Source organism: Grammomys surdaster, unplaced genomic scaffold, assembly GCF_004785775.1.
Source record: "Grammomys surdaster isolate TR1022 unplaced genomic scaffold, NIH_TR_1.0 206, whole genome shotgun sequence".
Classification (NCBI taxonomy): Eukaryota; Metazoa; Chordata; class Mammalia; order Rodentia; family Muridae; genus Grammomys; species Grammomys surdaster.
This window is the reverse complement of record NW_021604651.1, coordinates 5,092,770-5,114,510: the sequence shown is the minus strand read 5'-3', so window position 1 is coordinate 5,114,510 and position 21,741 is coordinate 5,092,770. Positions and strand designations below refer to the sequence as shown.

General features: G+C 38.6%; 1 protein-coding gene across 7 annotated transcripts in view; it reads right to left on the bottom strand.

Annotated features, from left to right (window-relative positions):
- The window catches only part of Ice2 (interactor of little elongation complex ELL subunit 2), a 35,861-nt gene extending 15,970 nt beyond the window's left edge, over positions 1-19,891 (bottom strand). For 4 of the 7 annotated variants that reach the window (XR_003711915.1, XR_003711916.1, XM_028771388.1 and 1 more), the window contains exons 1-10: positions 19,789-19,891; positions 18,754-18,895; positions 17,486-17,590; positions 11,441-11,690; positions 10,034-10,153; positions 8,084-8,221; positions 7,447-7,563; positions 7,069-7,228; positions 6,155-6,336; positions 451-1,495 (exon numbers count right to left, since the gene is read on the bottom strand). Coding sequence is in view for 5 of the 7 variants with exons in the window: in XM_028771388.1 (XP_028627221.1) it covers positions 451-1,495; positions 6,155-6,336; positions 7,069-7,228; positions 7,447-7,563; positions 8,084-8,221; positions 10,034-10,153; positions 11,441-11,690; positions 17,486-17,590; positions 18,754-18,794 (2,158 nt within the window). In the remaining 2 variants the exon portion in view is untranslated. Of the gene's footprint in view, positions 1-450; positions 1,496-6,154; positions 6,337-7,068; positions 7,229-7,446; positions 7,564-8,083; positions 8,222-10,033; positions 10,154-11,440; positions 11,691-16,858; positions 16,925-17,485; positions 17,591-18,705; positions 18,896-19,788 lie in introns of those variants that run through there. The other 3 variants (XM_028771389.1, XM_028771390.1, XM_028771391.1) reach the window with 3 other exon arrangements.
- Positions 19,892-21,741: the final 1,850 nt, after the last annotated feature.

Sequence of the window (21,741 nt, the reverse complement as noted above, 5' to 3'; positions counted from 1 at the left end):
ACCAAAACTTTAAAGTTTTCTTACTTTTCACAAGTACCCCCATGAGCACTGGGCAAAATATGCATCAGGGTGATAAGTATCAAGAAGGAAAAAGTTAAAAGGTCCTGCTATTCCCAAGCCTCCCAAGTCTCAGGAGACTGAGGAACACTGTCACACTCATTCTGTAGTCCACTACAGAGTGGACAGAATGTACAGGTAAGCCAATGACTGTGATCCCCTCCATAAACTTAGTAGCCCAGTACGTGCCAGGCAAACAGGTTATAGCATACAAATAAATTGGATAGATATACAAAGAGGACATAGTAGAAGCTGAAACAGTGATCAACAGACTGAAATAAAATGCTAGTGACTAGGTAAAAATTACAAAATGGGTTATAATACTATGGAAAGAAGGGAGAAAAGCTAAGGAAAAGGAATAGACAAACTGGCAAGTTCTTCATATTCACTTACGTCCTTTAGGCTTCTGAAATGCAGAGGGCCAACAGGGTTTTGGCCAGGGGGAGGCATCCAAAGCAGCAGAGGGTTGCTCAGAGGCAGATGGCTGTTTAGATTCTTCTGAATTAGTCAAGGGCAACTCAGGTACTTTCCTGGAAACTGGTTTTAAAAGCTCATCCTGCATTTTTAGAATTTCTCCAACTGGATCAAATTTTCTATAGACTCTTTTGATAGGTTTCTTTAAAACACAAGATTCCTCGGAAACAGTAGTAGTGGTCTGGTTTCCCACAGAAGCCTGTGCTGAAGAATTTGGACTAGAACCTAAATCAGCTATCTTTCCATCACTATTGCTTTTATTCTCTGTATCAATGATTAAGCAGTCCTCATCTGTATCACTGCCACAAGGTGTTCCATTCTCAGTTTCAGCTGTTTCTGATGCAGTAGCTGTTTTACTGGGATTGTCTGTGTTCCCCCGAACACTCTGTCTTTCATCATTGGTACACAGCAAACTTACATCACACTCCTTAGAAATTCCCTCAGTTCTGTGGACTTCATTATCTTGTGTTAAAGATTTTGCATTGGCACTGGGAACCTCTTCACCACATGGTTCAAGTCCTTGATCATCTTTATTTTTGCACCCTTCAGGACCACTTTCCACACCAGAGAATAGCTGTTTCTCCTTCTGTAATTGTTTCATCAGAATCTGACATAAACTTCTAGAATCATCAGTAATGTTTGGTGTAGCTGGTGCCACAGGCGTAGTTGGTGCCACAGGTGTAGCTGGTGCCACAGGCATAGCTGGTGCCACAGGCATAGCTGGTGCCACAGGTATAGCTGGTGCCACAGGCATAGCTGGTGCCACAGGCACAGCTGCTACTTTGGGGGCTGTGTGGACATCTGTCATGATGGGTGCAGAGGAGTCACTTTCTGAACTTGGTGACCTGGACAGATTAGTAGTTGTTACTCCAAAGGTTTCAAGTTCTGTGACATCACCATCAAAGTCCAGATCCAAATTTTCCAGAGTCTCAATTTTCCGGCACTCATTAGCTTCAGTGGATATCTTGGAAGAAAATATATTGATAAATTATGAGGGAAAAGTCAGGTCATAGTTACTTAATGACTTTATCCCTAACATCTGAGTTCATGTTTTTTAAAGTAGAAAGATGTCTTGGTGAGTAAAAGGATTTCTAAGCAAGCATAAGAACTGAGTCTAGATCTCCAGCACCCAAGCAAAAGCCAGACATGGTGATGTGTGCCAGCAATCCCAGTGCTTGAGGAGAGGAGGGAGTACAGTAAAGGAAGATCCCAGGGACTTGCTAGCCAGACAATTCAGCTGGAAAGGTTACCCTCAGGGTCAGTGAGAGAGTGTATTTCAAAAAATAAGGTGAAGAGTAATAAAGAAAGACGCTCACTGTTGACCTTTGGCTTCCACATGTACATATATATGCTACATGCCTCTCCTATCTACACACACACAACCCAGAAGAAAGAAAAGTCTAATGGCTCCAAATGTACACAATTTACATTCAAGTACTTAATTTTGTATTTTCATTGAAAATGTTCATACAGACAGACTGTCGAGATATAATAGTACAGGAAAATAAATTGTGAAATGCCAGACCTAAAGAGGAATATTCATAAACGAGAAAACAGACAAGACCATCAAGAAGGTGCAACAACAAGAGAGGCTCTTGCTCACTTCCTATACTCTGGGAGAGAACCGTGAACTTAGCTGACCAGGAGGACAGTTTCTTCATTGCTGTTAGGCAAGGTCTCTCTAATATCAATCAGTGAAACTCTTTGTATATCCACTTAGGTTAAATACCGATTAACATACTATAAAGTAAAGATGGATAGGAAGTGGCTCTTGGTATTCTGGGACCAAAGTCATTGAAGTTGTAGTTTTTATATACTATGGTGATAACAAAACTACAAATAGCTTTAAACTATTCAAGAATAAGCTACCATCTAGTGAAGTACCAAAGATCTCTCCTCTCTCCTCAATCTGGAAGAGCCCTTCATTTTAAAAATTATTAATTTTAGGTTTTTTTTCAAACAGGTTCACACATAGCCTAAGGTTTGAATATCTTATGTAGCAGAGGCTGACCCTGCCTCCACACACCAAAGTGCTAAGGTTATAGGTATGTCATGCAATATCTAGCTATTTATTTTACAGTTTATGGCACTGAAGATTGAACCCAGGGATACTTGCATAGTAGGCAAGTACCCTACTACTGAGCTGTAATTTCTAGCCCTCGCAGAGTGAGTATTTTAAGTAAATGCCATTAAAACTTGACTATGATCTAAGTATATACTAGGTTTCTAGGGTAGGGTTTGGGAGAGTATGTCTGGTAGCAATTAGGCTGCAGAGTTGGTCTATAGAAATTACCTGATCTCTCTGAACTTCAGATCCCATATTTCTAAGACAGGAAAAATAAGGTTATTTTTTGTATTTGTTCTAAAGATCAAATGAGAAATTATATGCAAGGATTTTCTTGACACTGTGTCTGGCACACAGTAAGCAGCCTCTCAAACCCTGACAGCTCTAACTAAATGAACCAATCCGGTACAAAGGGAGACTGTATGCCATCAACAGGGGGGTAATCTCACATACTGAAGCTAAAACAGAACTGAACCGAGAAATAAAGAGAAACAGAGAAAGAAGGAACAGAGGCAATGTTAGCAGAGTTCAGGGCAAGAGAAAAAGGAGGAGAAGATGTAAATGTGACAAAAATGTCATCATTTCTGCTCGATGGTGCTGTCTCTTAGTAAGCAGATGCAGACTCATAAAGGATAAATACTGATAGTAACAAAGACATGTATGTATCCCTTTTCCTCTGAGAACCCAAGGGCCTTTCTAAAAGTGAACTATAAGTTAGTAAAATCTCAACATGACACAGAGCAGAATTTGTTAAGGTTCTGCTCTAGTTAAAAAGAAAATCTTAAACAAGAAATCCAAAAGCCCAGAAAATAAAAACACACCCCAAACTATTGGATAAAAGGAGTTGAGATGATAATTTTAGAACACTTAAGCAACAAAAGTTAGAACAAACATTTGGGGTAATCAGTGTCCCTATTAGGCTGAAAACTTCCGAGGAGAAAATGGGGTCCTTCTGTCTGTCTCTCTTTGTTGCTGGGAAACTGACCTCTGTCTTGCTTCTCTCATCGTACGACATTGCCAAAGCACAGGCTTTTTGGTTGCTTCTTCAGAACTAGCAAAGACCATCAAAAGTATAAATGCCCCTAAGCTGTGGCTTGCCTCCTCGACTCCTGCACTCCCCTCTATCTCGGCTTTGCAAATCCTTTTATCTTATTAGCTGCTCGTCCCCGTGCTAGTAAGGAACATATTCTTATATTTTGTTCAGCAATCATTTTTAGGTGTCATCTGCAATGGGAAGGTCCATTAGCAGAGTCATTCTGTGACTTTCATCCTTCCTAATCTACTTTATTTCTTTGTGGTATTTCTCATCTCCTGATATGCACCTGCCTCCAGTATATACTCCAAAATTAAAATGTAAAAGAAAAAACATCATGAAAATATCAATGCTCAGATGGCAAACTGAAAAATTATAAACATGTAAAAATGAAAACACCAACAGCCTTAAAAGAGTATAAGTTCTTAAGGGTAGGAAAATATTTTTTCAATCTTATTTTAAATTGTTTGACTAAAAATCTCTGACCATATACTATCCCTGGGCCTTCTTCGTCCTTAGTATAAAATGGACCCATCTCTGCTCATCTCCCTATTTCTTGATGTATCCTGTTTTTCTCCATAATGTTTATCAATACTTGCTATTTCTGCTGCTGCATATTCAGTACGTGTTGTCTACTACAGTGTAAGCACAGAGAGAAACCAGGCTGCATTCCTATTTATCCATCCTCAGCACACAGAACAGAATCTACACAGTAAATATTTGCAGGATGGATTATTTTCTATAATCAAAATATTTCACTTTAATAATCATAGAAAATTACCTTTATGTACACATCATTAATACTAATATTTATACCAGGCCAACTGTCACTCTAATGTTTTGCATGTAGCCTGAACTCAAATCACTAACAAGTTAATGTGACAGCCATCCGACAGATGGTCTCTGATGAGACCACTCACTCTCTGCTCGGTTTTGAACTACATAGTACTGTTAACTATCGTCCCTTTCTTGTAGTATAGAACCATACTAACCTGTGCCTCTGTCTCACTGTGACTCTGCTCCTGTTAACTAACCTCTCTCCAGCCTTCTTCCCAACTGCCTTTCTTGTCTTCTGGGATCACTGCTCTGCTGTCCACTTCTATGACCATATCTTTTGGATGTCACATTAGAAAGAAAAATCACATGGCACTGTTTTTTCTATAACTGGATTATTTTATTTAACATTCTGATCTTCAGGTACATCCATACTGTTCCTAATGACAGAATTTTCTTATCTTTAAAGGACTGCTAGTATCCCAGTGTATTTATAAATCCCATTTTCCTGATCCAGTTGCCTACTCTGGATGCTGAGGCTTACTCCATATTTGGGCCACTGTGCATAAAGCTGCAATCAACATTAGGCACAAATGTCTAAGCTCCTTGGTTTGCTGCTTTCTTTGAAATATATACATGTTCACTAGACAGTTGCTGGAACATATGGCCATCTTATTTTTAAGGAACTTCCTCACTGTTTTCTGTAGTGGCTTAACTAATCTGCATTCTGAGCAAGGGCTTCCTATCCTCCTCAGTATTTGTCTTTTTGTTACTTGTAAATTCTGACGCAGGTCTCACAATTGCTGCTTCAGCTTTCCAAGCATTAGGGTTACCATATAAGCCATATGCCTAACTACCTCTTGTCACTTATCCCTTTTGTTATTTCCACTCTTACTCAAAGATGGTACCTCACTGTGGTGTTTGCGAGGATGAGTGTGGGTATGTGGAGGTCAAAGGCTGAGGCCATGTGTCTTTTTCCTCAGTCACTCTCCAGTTTATTGTCTGAGAGGTGAATACTCTCATTGAACCTAGAACTCTCAGTTTAGCTAGGCTGGCTAACCAATAAACTACAGAGATATACCTGTTCTCTCCTTACCCACCCAGTGCTGTGCCTACAGGTATACTCAGTCATACCTGCTTTTGATAATGGGTGGTAGGGATCAGAACTGGATCCTTATGCTTCCGCAGCTAGCACTACCGACTAAGTCTTCTCCTCAGTACCTCATGGTTTTCACTTGCATTTCCATGACAACTGATGATGGTGAACATTCTTTCATATATTTGTCAGCTGCTTATATATCTTGTTTAACAATGTATACTCAAATTGTACTGGTTTTTAAAATTTATTTAAGGTAAGGGGGTCAGAGAGATGGCTCAGGGGTTAAGACCAATTGCTGCTTTTCCAGAGGGCCCAGGTTCAGTTCCAAGCACTCGTATCAGGTGGCTCACGACTGCCTGCAACTCCAGGGAACTTGAGGTCTTTGGCCTCTGAACACACCTGCTCTCATATATACATATTCACATGCAGACGCATATCTACATATAACTAAAACTAAAAATATTTTAAAAACTTCTAAGTGATACATTAAAAACTGCAGTATTAATCGCCTACCGTGTAATGTTTCATTACTTCTATATTAAAGACTATTTTAACTACAAAGTTTAGAAACTTGCAATATACGTTCATGCTTCAAAATGATAACCAAGGATAAACAATATATCTTAAACAGGGGAGAAAAAGTATTACATACGTCCACCTCAGAGGTATACTCTTCGGGTTTGTCCATAAAGACAGCAGAGACTGGAACAGATGTGTTTTTTGATATTATATGTTTTAATGGAACTTCATGAAAGATTTGATTTCTTTCTCTCATTGTCATTTGTTTTCGAGGAAGTGGCGAATTGATATAAATTACTTTAACTGGTTTGGAACCTTAAAATAGAAACAGAAACAAGTGGTGATTACTATCTGGTAGTTTTAAAAGAGGAAAAGGATCCATGGCAAAAGGATCACTAAACAGAGACAGAATAGGAAGAATGGTGTCATGCCTCCTGCATCTGTCTCTCTTCAACCACATGTCTTAAGCTCTTCAGTACTAAAGAACAAGAGGGCCCAGCCAGCAAGGGAAATGTGTTTGAACAATGTTTAAAGGTTTCTGGGCTTTAAAACTGGAAGATAAACTAGAAGATAATTTGGAAGATAAAATGACCATATAGGAAGCAGACTGATGGGGACTGATGTGCAAACATTAATTGACTGGTGACAGAGGATATCCTCTGTCAACACATTTTAATTCTGGTTCCCAATTACAGACAAAGAAGTCCTGAAAATCTGCCCATTGCAGGCTGTCTAAGGTGACGCATCCCTTCATCTCAGTGACAAAAAAGAAGTCCCACATCTTCCATATATTTCTGGCTAGCCTGAGTAAGAATTCCTTGTTTGTCTCATTCCTACACATGACTGCAGGAACCACAGGTTTCAGCAGTCAGTTCTATTGTAATTTTATAGCTAGATAAGCTCTACTGAGTTTAAATGTCAGATTCTCACTCTTCTTAAACAAAGATGGAGATCTGTGTGTGACACACAACCATTTATGTCCGCACAGCTGAAATGAGGTAGCTTCAGCCCTTCTGAGTACATTATCTGGCACACCAAATCACAAACCTTCCATAGCTATCATCTGAACACACACTGGAATTTCCCACTGCTCCTTGTAGCTTGGTCCATGGTTATTGAGCAAGGTGAATAATGCTTGGCTAGTCAGAGCTATCTGCGGATGGTATCTTGAAACAAGCTTCTCTGCATTCGGGTCTTTACTAATATCCTGAAAAACAATTGTGTTCTATATTGTGATTTATGCTTCATAAATAAACAGAACAATGTGCACCTTATTATCTAGGTCACTCTCAACATTTCCATAAAGTAATGAGGAGGAGAGAGAATGCTATGGGAAGAATGTTAGAACAACCAGGCTTCATGCTTTTTGTGTAGTACAATTATTAAGATTATTTTAAGTATTTAGGGAAGCCACTTGAAACTTACGCAGTGCATAGCTTCAGCTTTTTGCTGTGGGGTCTCAATGGAAGACATGTCCTCTTTTGAGAGCTGCAATTTCACAGGCATCGAGGGGAACGCTGTTTTTACAAACTTTGCACTGCCCTAAGTAAGTGAAAATGAATGTTACTATGAAAGCCTTCATGCATTTTCTTGCAACTCAGGAAACTTAACTGAAATTTTAAATGTCAATCTTAGAACCTCCTTAAGCCAAGACATTCATCCACGGTTTTGCTTGACGACCATAAGCAATGTTTTGTTATTGCAATTGCATCTAAAAAGGTCCAGTGGAGCTCTCCTGAAATCCCCCTGCCACTTATAAGTTTCACTTCTTTAAATGAAGCATAAATCCCAAAAAACAAGAATGGAAACACTTTTCCACATACTTATTTTTCAAACATTTGTGAATAAATTTTCTTTAAATGGAGTTCCCTGCTTTATTTGAAAAGTATTAAGGAAAGTGGGAGGAAAAAAAGTCAAAAAGCAAAACTAGTAGCTATATTTTAAAAATGTAAGACCCTTCACTGTGTACCTCAAGTATAAACACACTGTCCACATGGGACATGAATGAGGTTTCTAGCTTGAAGTCTGCAGCCCCCCTTCACAGTCACGGAATAAACCTTACCAAAACAAGAAGAGTCTTTTCTAACTTCAGCCCCATCTCTATCTTGAAGGGGAAGAATCCCATTAAGCTGGTAACTTCATGGAGAGTATAAAATTCCGGGTACTTTTTCACTTGTTCAATGCAAGCTCTTAGGATTTGCTGGGAAACAGAAAATAAAAACTATTCATTTGTATTATACTTCCCTAACAAATGTTCTTTGGTTACATATGACTATAAGTTAAATTTATTAAATACATAGTTAGATCCATTTCATTCATCCCCTCTTCTTCCAATAATCCACACATTCTGTTTATTTCTTATTTGATCTAATCTTTGTTTTCATAACAAATTTTAACCTAATTTCCTAAAATAGTGACATTTAATAATACTAAAATTAGTGATCTTATTAAATTTTAAAATTATATAGAGAAGACTTAAGATATTTTTTATACTTCTTAGGAAACTGACAAAAGAAGTGAAGCTACATGAAAATTTCTGCATAATGTATTACACTAGAGAAATACATAAAGGTGGGCTTGGCCATATGCACACATTCCTGGACTCTCAGTACTTGGAAGGTAGAGGAAGGAGGGCCAGGAGTTTGATGTCAGCCTGAGCCACATGAAAACCTGTCTTTGAAAAAAAAAAAAAAACAATGACTAAGTACTTAAGTGTCTTTTTCAGTTTCCAAAATACTAATGACTAACCAGGAAATGTAGTTGGGAAGGAAATATTCATAGCATTAACCACAAAAAAGCATATACCCACGATAACATGGAAGTAGCCTAGAGGAGCAGAGCCATCACGGGGGAAGTAACCTTTGATTTTTAAAAGCACACTCATATACGCTGTCTTCTAAGGTACTTGTCATCTTTTGTCCATGGGTGGGAATCTAGAACTTTTAGGAAGTATTCTATTTTATTTTTATTCTTCAGTCAGGCTTTCACTGGAATGTTCTGGCTAGACTGGAATACACTATGAAGACCAGGCTGCTTGGAACTCAGAGATCAAAAATCTGCCTGTGTTAGCCTCCCAAGAGATAGGCATGTGCCATCACAACCAGTTAGGACGTACTGTAGATCACAGAAGCTCTAACTTACATCTATACCTCTTCCTTCTACACAGTTACAAACGTTCCAAGATACAAATCATTAACTAGCTTAATACACTTTAAATATTTATTTGGGGTGTGTGCGCGTGCGTGCATGCATGTTTGTGTGTGTGTGTGTATGAAGGGGGGGACAGAGATAGAGACAAAGACAAAGAGAGAGGGGGGCAGGCAGGGGGCAGGAGAGACTTGGAGGAGTCAGCTCTCTCCTTCTACGGTATGGGTGGGGTTTCTGGGATGGAAACAGGTAGACAGGCTTGGTACATATGCACTTAGTGGCTGAGCCAAGTCCTGTAGTTTCATATCCCGTTCCTTTTCCTGATACACGTGCCCCACTGTGTTTAACACTGGCAACTGTGTGCACTTATCTCAGCACCACTTGCTAGAGAAAAAAAGAAAGAAAGAAAGAAAGAAAGAAAGAAAGAAAGAAAGAAAGAAAGAAAGAAAGAAAGAAAGAAAGGAAGGAAGGAAGGAAGGAAGGAAGGAAAGAAGATCAGAAAGCTAGCTAGATCCAGGAGGAACATTTAAATGGCACCACTTTCATAGTTTCTGTTGTCTGCTATCAAATAAGGAGTGATGGAAAATTCCAGAAACAAGAAATTCCTAAGTTCTAAACTGTGAGTAATTTCGAGCAGCACATTAAAGCCTGTGACACCCAGCTCTGTCCCAACAAATCGTTTCCTCAGTAGCAAGCCCAGGTATGAACTGCAGCCTATCTACCTCCACACTCTGCTGAGCTGTCAGAAGTCCTACCTCACACAGAGTAGTTGGCCTCTCTGTAACTACATTGTTAAAGCAGACTGTTCCCTAAGATGCAGCTATCACCAACTGCTTAACAGTTTATGGAAATGTGATCTTGTTACCTCCGTGAAGAGATGGGCTTCATCAGAGAGCATATTATAATCCTGTGCACATTTCTTTGCAGAATTCTGTAAAAACTTTAGGAATTCATTAACTTCTTCATTTACATGTTTTTTCATATCCTTTAAAAAAAAGTACACATTTAAACATTCACTAAAAGTAATCACTCATCAGTAGTTGCCCTAATACTTTGAATTTCAAAGAGTAAAACAAAAAAATCTAGAGTGAAAACCACAAGGAAAACAATTTAAATATTACTATATAATAATAATAAACGTGTTAAAAAAAACCCTCTAGGGTATAATTTACTGTTAAGATTGTGGACTTAGCATGTGTGAAGCATGGGTTCAACCCCAAGCCTGTATATATGTACACACACACACACACACAAACATACACACACACGCACACACGCACACACACACAAGCACACCCATTAAAAATCCTTCAGAAATAGAAAAACAAATGACCAAAATTACAAAATATGCATAGGAAATTTTATTTCTATTTTCAAACATCTAAGAGACAAATGAGCAAAGTGTCTAGGAAAGTGGCAGAACTGCAAGCGCCCGCCCGTCTCTGGGCGTGGCAGCACACTCTACACCCACAGCACTTTGCAGGTGGTGCAGCAGTGATCATTTAGTCACTCTTGGCTACTAATGACTGCAGACAGCTTGGGATATGTATGTAAGTCATTGTTTCGAAAACAAAAAGGTAAGAAAAATAGAAAACAATGGTTTATAGATACATGGAGATCTTGTTTATTAGTTTATTAGTGTATTTATTTAGGTAAAACAAGAAATCACCCATTTCCTCAAGCAACAGAGGCCAAAAGAGAGAGCAATATGTGGTGTTGGTGAAGATGCCTGCACAACCTCTTGTCCTACAGTATAAACAAACAATTCAAACCTTTGGAGAATAATTTATCGATCCATAGCTACACACTAATGCTTTAAAAACATGTACAGCCTTTGATCTTAAAACTTTATTTTACGCACACTTTATTTAAAGAATCTATCTTTAAAAAAAATCACAGGAATAAACAAAGATTTTGTTAGAAGATATTGAGCATAGAATCATTTCTATAATTAGAGATAAGGACACAATTTACTCAGAATGATCCTACAAGCATGTGAAGGTGTTTTTGTTAGGAAAAAAGATGAACTAGAATAAGGCCACCGTGCAGCAGAGCGGGTGCCAGGATTACACACAAGAAAACCAACAGATGGGTTAAAGTGCCAACACTGTAATTACATTTCTTACTTTCCCATCTCTGAAAATATGACTACCCAATTATAAGAGAAATAAATAATATAGTAACAATGGCAAAGAGAAATAAAAGGAAATGTAGAGTTATTTCCTAATTCTTGATATTTTTATTGAAGCTGATTGACAGAATACATACATACCAGATACTGCAGGTATTCATTTGTATTTGTTCCAACAGTCTTGGAATTTGAGGGGATCTTTGCATATTTAACCAACAAATCCACATAAATCCTCTGCTCTCTCTGTGAGAACCGAGAGAAACGAGGATAAGGAACTCTTGGTTTTGGAAGGAGAATCATCCCAACTTTTTCCTTTGCTTGAGTTGCTGAACTAACTGCAGGCTCATTTTCTACAGAACTTGCTGAGACACTCAAATTTTCTCCTATACGTCTGGAAAAAAAAATACAATTTACAAATATGTGCTTTTCACATGAAGATTACTATCATGGGACTTATGGTTCTCAATCAAAAGGGAGAATAATATAGCATGATTAACTGTGACTTCTGGATTATTATCTAACTCTGCCACCTGCATTTTGATGTTCAGTCATTTAGTGTAGATTAAGTATTCTACATGAAAAAGACCTCACTTCAGGTTTACCTTCAGCCACCTGATAGAGAGGGAGAAGCACACTTCAACTAACTATTCTATTTGGAACTTTACTCTTTTATTAAATGGGGAAAATATATTGTGAATTATATTAACATTTACTTATTACAGTGCTACTTGGTTTCTGATGCTTACTTTCTTCACTAAAGTGTACCAGTTAATCTGGTGAACAAAGAACATAATAAAATGGGGCCACAAACTTGAAGTTAATTAATTCTCTGAAATTCTTAAATTTTTTGGTTCCCATCAATTACCTCAGGACTTAAAAATAAAATTCAAGTAACTCTGTAACATTTATGGAAGCAGTAGTGATTTTAGAAAGATTGAACAATCCTCTATCACCTATATGGCTAAATTCACAGAAATGTCTCTATGCTTTTTATAGATGTGAAAGAAAAATCATGGCATATCTGTAAGGAGGTGTGTTACAAGAGAAGTTGATGGAGTAGTAGCAGCCAGAGAGCCTGATGTTAGGCTTGTTTGTAAAATGAACCCCCAATAAGTAAAATCACCTATTTCTAGTAAGACATATAACTATAGATTGTTATCTTGTTCATAATTGTGACTATCTTTGCTATTCAGTTATTTAGTCTACAATTTCAGTAAAAGGGTAAAATCTACCAAAAAATTCCATGGCCTTGGTCTCTACAACTCGGATTTCTACCCCATCATTAAAAGACAACAACATCCATATGAAAGAAGGAAACTGTATCCATTCATACACATATATTAGTGCAACCTGATATTAGGTTTTCAAACTAAATTTACCAAATAGGTGGCTGAGGAGAATGGTATGAAGACCACACAGTAAAAGGAAGAAAGGGAAGGGAACAATGATCTGCAATCATAACACTATTACTTTCCTTATGACATTACTTCTTAAGCTAGTGGGTGCATTTAACTCATCACAAGAGGAAAAGGCTGACCACTTTGGTAAGGAATACTAGATGCTTAGTACATATGACACTTTCACATAACTTGTAAAGGTCTTTTTTCTCTTGCATAAAAACAATTACTCTGCCACTACATTTTTCCTATCATTATTTCTTAGTATGCTTCATCCTGCTTCTCTTAAATACTGTTCTGCTCATTATGGGGTTTAGTGCTGAGAACTGAATCCAGTTGGGAACTATTAATTTATAATAATATAACAAATATAGTATAAATTCCAAAGTCTGAAAATAGTATAGGTTGTACACATGCCATACACTGTAAATGGCATCTCTGCAAATCATCGCATCTTCTGCTGCAGGAGTATATACGCACAAATGCAACGCAGCATAGGCATCGCTTTCATTTCACACTGTGTATTTAGGACATCACGCTGTTTTTAAAAGTTATATTTGTGTTAATGAGCTATCAATTTAATTTCTAATAAAATATACATTAATTCTTATAAATAGTTGTTAAAAAATGAGAAAGTTTGGGCCTTATTGATAGTGTTGGGAACTATTAATTTATAATAGTACAATAAATATAGTATAAATTCCAAAGTTTGAGAATAGTATCTTAGAAAAGAGTAAAAACCTTCTTCCCCCAAGTAAAGCAAAGTCATTTTAAAACATTTCAGAGACAAACTATGAATGAAAAACTCAACAAAAAGATACTTAAAGAGAAGAAAAATTTGGAAGTTAAAATTGCAATGTTCAGGCTGACTCTAGAAATACAGACAAAACACATACTTAGCTACCAAAGTTTCTCCAATAACTGTATAAAAATAAGCTTGTTTTAGGTTAACAAAATGAATATTAACTGCTGATCTTGGTAGAAATGTATTACAGCAAATTGATTTCTCACTAAAATATGTCTTGAGAGCTATCAAACCTAACAGTATTGTGTCCTCCACTCTTAACAATACTGCTTCACAGCTGTCTCTCTAAATATGAGAACATGTCTGTCCTCCTGGCACAAACTGGCAAATTTAATTAAGCTGCAGCAGCAACAAGATGCTGACTCAGATATGCCCGAGTTGGAATGTCAAGACATTCTAGTGGTTTAAATTGGCTACATACAGCAGAGAATGAAACGGCAGCACATCAAGATCATTTTCAAGTGCAGCACTGTCAAAATCTTCATCAGGTGCAGCTACAAGTACCCAACAGCACTCCCCACATACATTACACCCACTGCATTTTACTTCAGCTGATAGTTTGAAGTTTCCTCCTTCTTTTTGTCAACTACCATTTTTCTTTTTACTTCAAGTTGCTATGAAATAAAAGAAGGTTCCAAGCAATTTGCTAGGCTCTTAAGTTGACTAGTTTGGCAGTTTCCTTAAAAACCACACTTGGAATGATATTTCTAGGCTCTATCTCAAAGTCTACCTAAATCTTGGAGTTTAGTTTTCTTTTATATTAATCAGGTTAACTTAAGCAACTATATCTCCTCATCAAATTCAAAACTATATGGTCACTTGTTGGCTAAGGATCTGTAATCAGAATGTTTAATTTTAGATAAAGGCAGGTGTTTGTTTTTCCATGAACAGCTCTTTGTTTTTCTCACTCACTTTTGGCTAAACTTTTCAAATACTGTAATGAACTTGATCTTCCCAGGAGAAAAGCCATACGGACTTTCTACCTTACTGGCACTGCTAACACCATGTTAGTCTGGTAGTCCCTTTATCCTATAAACATGCATGTGAGGGCAGCAAATCTAGTGAGTGTTTCTTTTTTTTTTTCTTTTTTTTTTTATGTCTGTTCTTTTTTTAAAAATTTTTTTCTCAAATCATAATTAAGTCACACAGGGGTATAAACACAGAAAGGCAGGACGTGGGGAAGGGAATGACAGTGGAGTGTGGGTGTTCAGGGGGAATACAGATATCTTCAGAACCGGGTATCGGCTGGGTGAAGGTTTAGGGGACAAGTCACCATGACTCTGCCTATGACTCGCTTGTCCCGTGAGTGTTTCTTATACTGAAGAGTAAACACCTTTTGGTGATGAGATGGGACTGACTGCAGTTTTGAAATCAGCACAATTAAAGGTATACTTTCTTCTAATATGCTAGAGAACACAGCAACCACTATATTATGGAAAATAATGAAGAACGTATTTTCCCCAATAAGCAAAGTTCTAAATAACTAAACCCCAAAATCAGTTCCTTGCTATAACAAAAAAATCCAAAAGCACGAATCAATGCTTTGTGCTTTTCTTTTACACTAAGCTGTAAATCACTCTAATAAATCATGCTGTGCAAAAAAATCTAAAGAAAGGAAAGCATAGCTCTAAGAGAAAGATTTTTGGAGGGTTTTTTTTGTTTTGTTTTTGTTTTTTTTGCCTAACTGCCAGCAAAATATTGTTTCCTTTATACAACTTATGCCTAGCAAATGCTGAGAGACTTCAATTTTTACCTGAAATGAAGGCAGAAACAACTGTAAGAACTTTTTAGAAAATACACAATGGAATTTTATGCAGCTATTTAAAAAAAAAAGAAATCAGAGTAACTACAAGAAAATGGATGCAACTAGAAATTATTCTGTTAAGCAAAGTAAGCCAGAATAAGAAATAAAAGACAATGGACTTACATTTAAAACTTTATATTTGTGTTCAACTTAAATATATTATATATGAATCTGTGTATTTGTAGGTCATAAAATTAGGAAGTGAATCACTGGTGGAAGGAAGTGATTTTTTTTTTAAGGGAGGTGGAAATCAAGAGGATAGTAGATAGCATATAGTAAGATAGCAACAAGTTACTATCTGGGGCAGAAAGAGAACCAACTTGGGTAATGGGAGAACATGGATAGAGGGAATAAATGGGAACACAGTATAATGGAATGTGTGTATGAAGATGGCATGATGGAACCCATTATTTTGTATGTTAACCTAGAAAAACAAAACAGAAAACCTCAAACAAACAAAAAACACACAAAGAAAAAAATGTCCCTAAATCTAGTCTAAAGGGTTTAGGAAAGGCACTGGGAAAAAGGGAGATCAGAGAGCTTTTCAATAACCTCTCTCATTACAAGATACATGTACTCCTTGCAGATACACAAATTCAATCATGGAGGAAGGAAGAAACTTCCAACAGGTGGAATGAGAAAACAGGATACCAGAAGAGAACATGCAGCATAGACAGAGGCCTGTGTTCCTTGGGGGCTCTGTCATTGTCCATTCTGCTCTCATTATGAATCCTAAAAGGGGCTGGAGAGATGGCTCACTGGTTCAGAGCTGGCTAATCTTGCAGAAGACCCAGGTTCAGTTTCTAGCGTTAACATGGTAGCTCACAACTGTCTGTAACTCCAGCTCCAGGGGATCTGATGTTGTCTTCTGCATCTATCGGCACTGTACATACATGGTACACAGACATGGCAAAACGCCAATGCTTTAAAAAAAATCCTCAAGAGCCTTGGAGATAGGCCCTTAAACCATAATTTATACAAATTGATATTAAACAATTACACAAAAAATGAGAAAAGAGAGCACTACGCTACTTTAAGGAGTACAAATGTTAGCAGTCTACTTTGAAAGTTGTCCAAACAAGGTGCAATGATACAGAAAATGGTTAAAGGTAGATGGACAGACAAGTGAATTTAATGTGTTCACAGATCCAAGAATTGGATACAATGGTATTTCCTGCTAAAGTTCTAACTTTGCTGTGTTTGAATTTTTTCCCTACAACAGTGTTCTTCCACAAGTTCTATGATTTTGAATGAATTTCAAATCACCTTGCTCAATTACTAAGAGAGTAAGAACTTGTACAAGGTGCCTTCTAGTCCCCAGACTCTTTCATTCCATTTCTCTGTGACTCTGGAACACAAGGTGGCTCCCACGCTGAGCAGTCATCTACACCATGACTTAGCTCTGCAAGCATGAGCAGGTAACTTTTCTTCCAAGTGTGACGAGGTGGCTATAATGGAGACACAGAGTGACACTACTGCCTGTGTCAACGTGTACGATACTGAAATTTGTTTTGAAATCAAATACGTCTTAATTGTTTTCAGGCATCACTCACCCATTTGTCCTAAACTAAGGATTTGTGTATAGAGATCTTCCTGAGACTTAGTCTGTTATTTGAATCTCAAGTTAGTCTGTCAGAGACACAGAAAAGACACAGTCAATCAAAACGGGAAAAGGAGATGCTACAGGCACGCGAGCAGCAAGACTGCTGAGCAATCATTTTTATACCAAAGAAGGAAAAATTCTTGTGACGTGGTACCATCTATTAAAATATAAAATATACACATAGTCTGACTAAATTTGTATGACTTTACCTTACAGACATAATTGCAGAATTTCTTTAAAAATTCCCACACAAGACTTGCTACAGGAATTTAAAGTACATAAAGAATAGGCAATTATTAAGATTAAGAGTATAATACATGTATGTGTGAAAAATACAATACTGATTTTTAATGATAAAGTTATATTTTATGGTGTTCGAGGTAACTGTAACTATGTTCTCATTCTGGGTATATAAATATACAGCTGTGTGTGGAGAAAGGTAAATATCAAAATGTTATCAGTAGCTTTCTATTTTTCACATTTTTATAATTTGAATGTTTATTAATATAGTCATAAAATTTCAGTTATCAGAAAAACAACAATAAAATGCAAAAATAAATAACCAAATGAACATTACCTGTTGGACAAAATATAGAGTTCTTTTAAACTTGGAGCCATGGAATGATCTTTATAATTTTCTGGAGAGAAAAATGCTTTAAGGCCATTTTTGGGTGTAATATCCCTGTGAAATAAAGTAATTAACTTGTACTCAACAATTCAAAATCTCATGTTACACAAAGAAGCATAATGTTAGAGCTGTAACTTATGACCTCTACCCCAGCTCTTCTCAGACAGTCACCTCCCAGCCAGTTTAATTTCATGTGCCAGATCTTGTATATTTATACATTTTACTTCTTAGACAGCTTCAAGCTTGGGGCAGTGTGGGATTCTTAAGCTCCAATAGTCTGTTTTCCTGTAGTATACAAATAAACTTCAGAAGCTCGAACATTAAAGGTAGAACAGAATGATATAAAATCAAGGGCCTGTCAGGGACAGAGCTCACCTCTGGCCATGAATGACAATGTTAAAAATTTAACAACTTATTTTTGATTTGTGTACTATTGTGCCAAGTGAAAAGACTGGCTCTCCTATCTATTGCTAACTTGATTTGGCTTGTTAAGTGGGGTAAATGACAGGTGTTTCCTAAACCCCTCCCTAAAGTGATAAGTGAGCTCTATAACATCAAAGTTAGTTTGAGACTAACACAGCCAATGATAGTTAAATGAAAGAAAGAATTGAAATACTGAGATCAGTTAATCTAAGGACTAATCTGTGGGAATGGAAGCTGTAACACTTCAAAGTCACTTTGTTTCAGAGTGCCAGAGATGTGTGGGAGCATCCACACAGCATGGGAATATCCGTTTTTAGTACTAGGAGGAATTTTCAATGATTCAGTACAGGCTGGACATGGTGGAAGACACCTTTAATCTGGTACTCAGGATGCTGAGCCGCTGGCTCTGAGTTCAAGGCCAGACTGGTCTCCACAGTGAGCTCCAGGTAAGCCAAGGTTACACAGAGAGACCCCAGCCCCCTACCCACCCCAAAAGATCCCATTATAATTGGTATGTTATGGTCAATATTGCTTGAGTGAAGGAATTAAACTGAAATGTTGACAACAAGAAAACTACAATCATGAGATAAAATTATAACTAAAATCCTTTTAAAATCATTTTAAGAGTTGACGGTCAGCTATAACTCGATAAGCTTGGTATATGAATAGGGTAATTTCTGAAACCCTGGGGGTTAAAAATTGTAAAATCTGTCTAGGCCAGAGATCTCCCTTTCTAAGATACCCACCATTCCCAGCTCACTCCTCCACAGTGGGTCAGAAGAGGTCCAACTCACCAGTTCAGCCTTGGTTCACTCATGGTTATGCTAGAGCTCATCTTCCTAGAATTCTCCTTCACTCTAGCCCACAATTATTTCAGCCTGGCAGTGAAGGCTTCCAGAGAGTGAGGCTCGGATCCTTCCTAGAATCTACATTCAACTGAAGAAAAACAAAAGGTCAAGATCAAACTCGGGTGAGAAAGAACATTTGCTTAATTAACATCTACCCTCAACTGACTAAAACACACAGGCAGGCAGAAAGGTTCTTTGTAGCAAAGCTGACACTGGAGTCCTTTCCTTTAACTTATGCACGGGGGGTTACCCTCAACATTAGCTGAGTTAGTAAGAACCCAAACCAGAAGGGTGTTCTCATTGTTTACACTATGGCAAAGCTGTCTTCCGTTTACCTCACTCCCTTACCACCAATATAAATCTTGCTACCATGTCCTCCAGTTATATACAGTTATGGGGCAGTATATGACATGCGATGCACACAGAAAAGGCTCTCTGGATCCCAAGGACCTTGTCCCTTTCAAAGAGAACTTTGCATTTATGAGACTCAGGTGTGAGCAATTCCAGAAAACAATTCACAGGCACCCTCGGAGGTAGCATCAGTTAAAGCTGTAGCTTGACTTATTCACGCTGGGTGCCTGTCCTGTCACCCCGTGCGGCCTTGAGACACTTAGGAGTCAAATGCAGGAATTGGCCTCTGGGAATCTTGTGGGGTCTCACTGGCTTCCCTCTCCACCTACCTACCTCTCCTCTCCCTAGTGTGGGACTGAGGGGGTCGGGGAAGGTACGGTGAAAGCCGAGGGAACTGCAGGGAAGCAAAGAAAGACAAAAGTATCGGGGAAGAAGAGGGGACGAATGAGAAAAGAGACTTAGGGCCTGTGAAGGAAGCCGGCGAGGAAGACATGTGAGGGAAGCCGCCGAGGAAGGCCTGTGAGGAAAGTCGGGTGAGGCGCTGCCTCAGACCCGGGTCGCCATGTTCCCTCTCCCGCCCCTCACGTCCCCGACGAGCCGGAGTCCGCGCGCAGCCGCCTTTCCGCCCACCTCAGGGTCCCAAGCGGCTCTGGCCCCGAGGAAAGCCGACGTTTTCAGACAGGGTTTGCTGAACTCAATGCTGCACGCTTAGAGGCCGCATTTAAAAGCCCCGAGGGCGCCCGCACGGCTGCGTGTGATGACGTCACGCGAGCGCCGCGGGAGGGGCCTGCGCGAATGCACAGAGAGGACTGGCCTCAATGTTAAGAAACCGTGTAGACCAGGCTGTGACTTCAGGCTTCCGTTATTCTGATCCTGACTCTTAATTAGTTTTTATGTGTGTGCTTGATTTTTGTCTGTCTTAGAGATAGGCCAGGTTAACTTTAAACACCCCATGTACTACAGCCAAGGCTAACCTTGAACTCCACACCCTGAGTATAGGAATTACAGACATACACCACCATCACCACACCCCATGTATACGGTGTTGGAAAGGGAACCTAATCCTTCAGGATGCCAGGCAAGCACTCTAAGTTACATATTCAGCCCCATCATCACTTTTTACTACATACTGGTAAGGGTTTTAGAAAGGTCTAAATAAGACAAAAAATAAAGCTATATTTAGCACATTACTCAATACATACTAGGCTCTCATTACAGCCAAATTCTCCACTCCACTCTGTCCCATTTTAGATAGATGCCAATGTCCGCTGCTAGTGGGCCTTCGTGTCTCTCACACTATTCTTGCAGCAATTCATTATGAAAAGATGGATTAAGCACATATATTTTCTGTTTGGTGTTGAGTGCACGAAGGACCAAGACTAAAACTGGCTTTTCCAGAACTTTTGATCTTGGGACTTTAAGTCATCATGAGTAAATGGATCAAAAAAGAAAGTGATGAACCACTTAAAGTGTTACTGGGGCTGGAGAAAAGGCTTGGCAGTTAAGAATGTTTGCTGCTGTTCTTCCAAAAGACTCAAGTTCAGTTCTCAGCACAATATCATGTGGCTCACAAACATTTGTAATCCAGCTCCAGAGGATTTGGTACCTACCAGTTGTCCTCTGAGAGTACCCACACACATGTGGCACACACATGGAGTCTCTTAAGTAAAAATAAATCTTTTAAGACAAGGTGTTGTGGCTAGGACCATAAATATCCTCCTTTCAAGTTTACCCATCTTAATCTTTCCTCTCTTCCATTTGCTTGAAATAGTTTCCCCCTGTATTAGTCAGGGTTCTCTAGAGTCACAGAACTTATGGGTAGTCTCTGTATAGTAAGGGAACTTGTTGATGACTTACAGTCTGTAGTCCAACTCCCCAACAATGGTCAGCAGCAGCTGTGAATGGAAGTCCAAGGATCTAGCAGTTGCTCAGTCCCACAAGGCAAGCAGGTGAAGAAGAGAGCCTTCTTCCTTCCTCCAATGTCCTTGTGTAGGTCTCCAGCAGAAGGTGTGGCCCAGATGAAATGTGTGCACCAACACGCCCAGATCTGGGACTTAATTTGTCCTGGATGACCTTGAACTCAGAAATCTCCTTGCCTTAGTCTGCTGGGATTCATAGCCATTATGCCTCAAGATCTCCATGCCAAGATCCAAGTCAGAAACTTGTATCTCTGAGCCTCAAGATCAGGATCACAGGTGAGCCTTCCAATTCTGGATTGTAGTTCATTCCAGATATAGTCAAGTTGACAACCAGGAATAGTCACCACACCCTTCTTTCACTTTTTAGTGTTTGTCTTTACTGGTGTTGGGGCTTCTTATAGGCAGCAGATGTTAGTGAGCTTTCTTTTGCTGTTGTTCTGTTTTTCAATTTTTTACCTTTTTTGTTTTGAGACAGGGTCTCTTCATGTAGCCCAGGCTAGCCTCAAACTCACTATGTAGTCAGGATAGCCCTGAACTCACAATCCTCCTGCCTGGTCATCTTGAATCCTGGGAGTATAGGTATAGCCATACACTACCATGCTCAATAGCTGGTATGTTATATTTGGAGAATATAGTTTGCTTATACTCAAAGGTTTTACTGAAA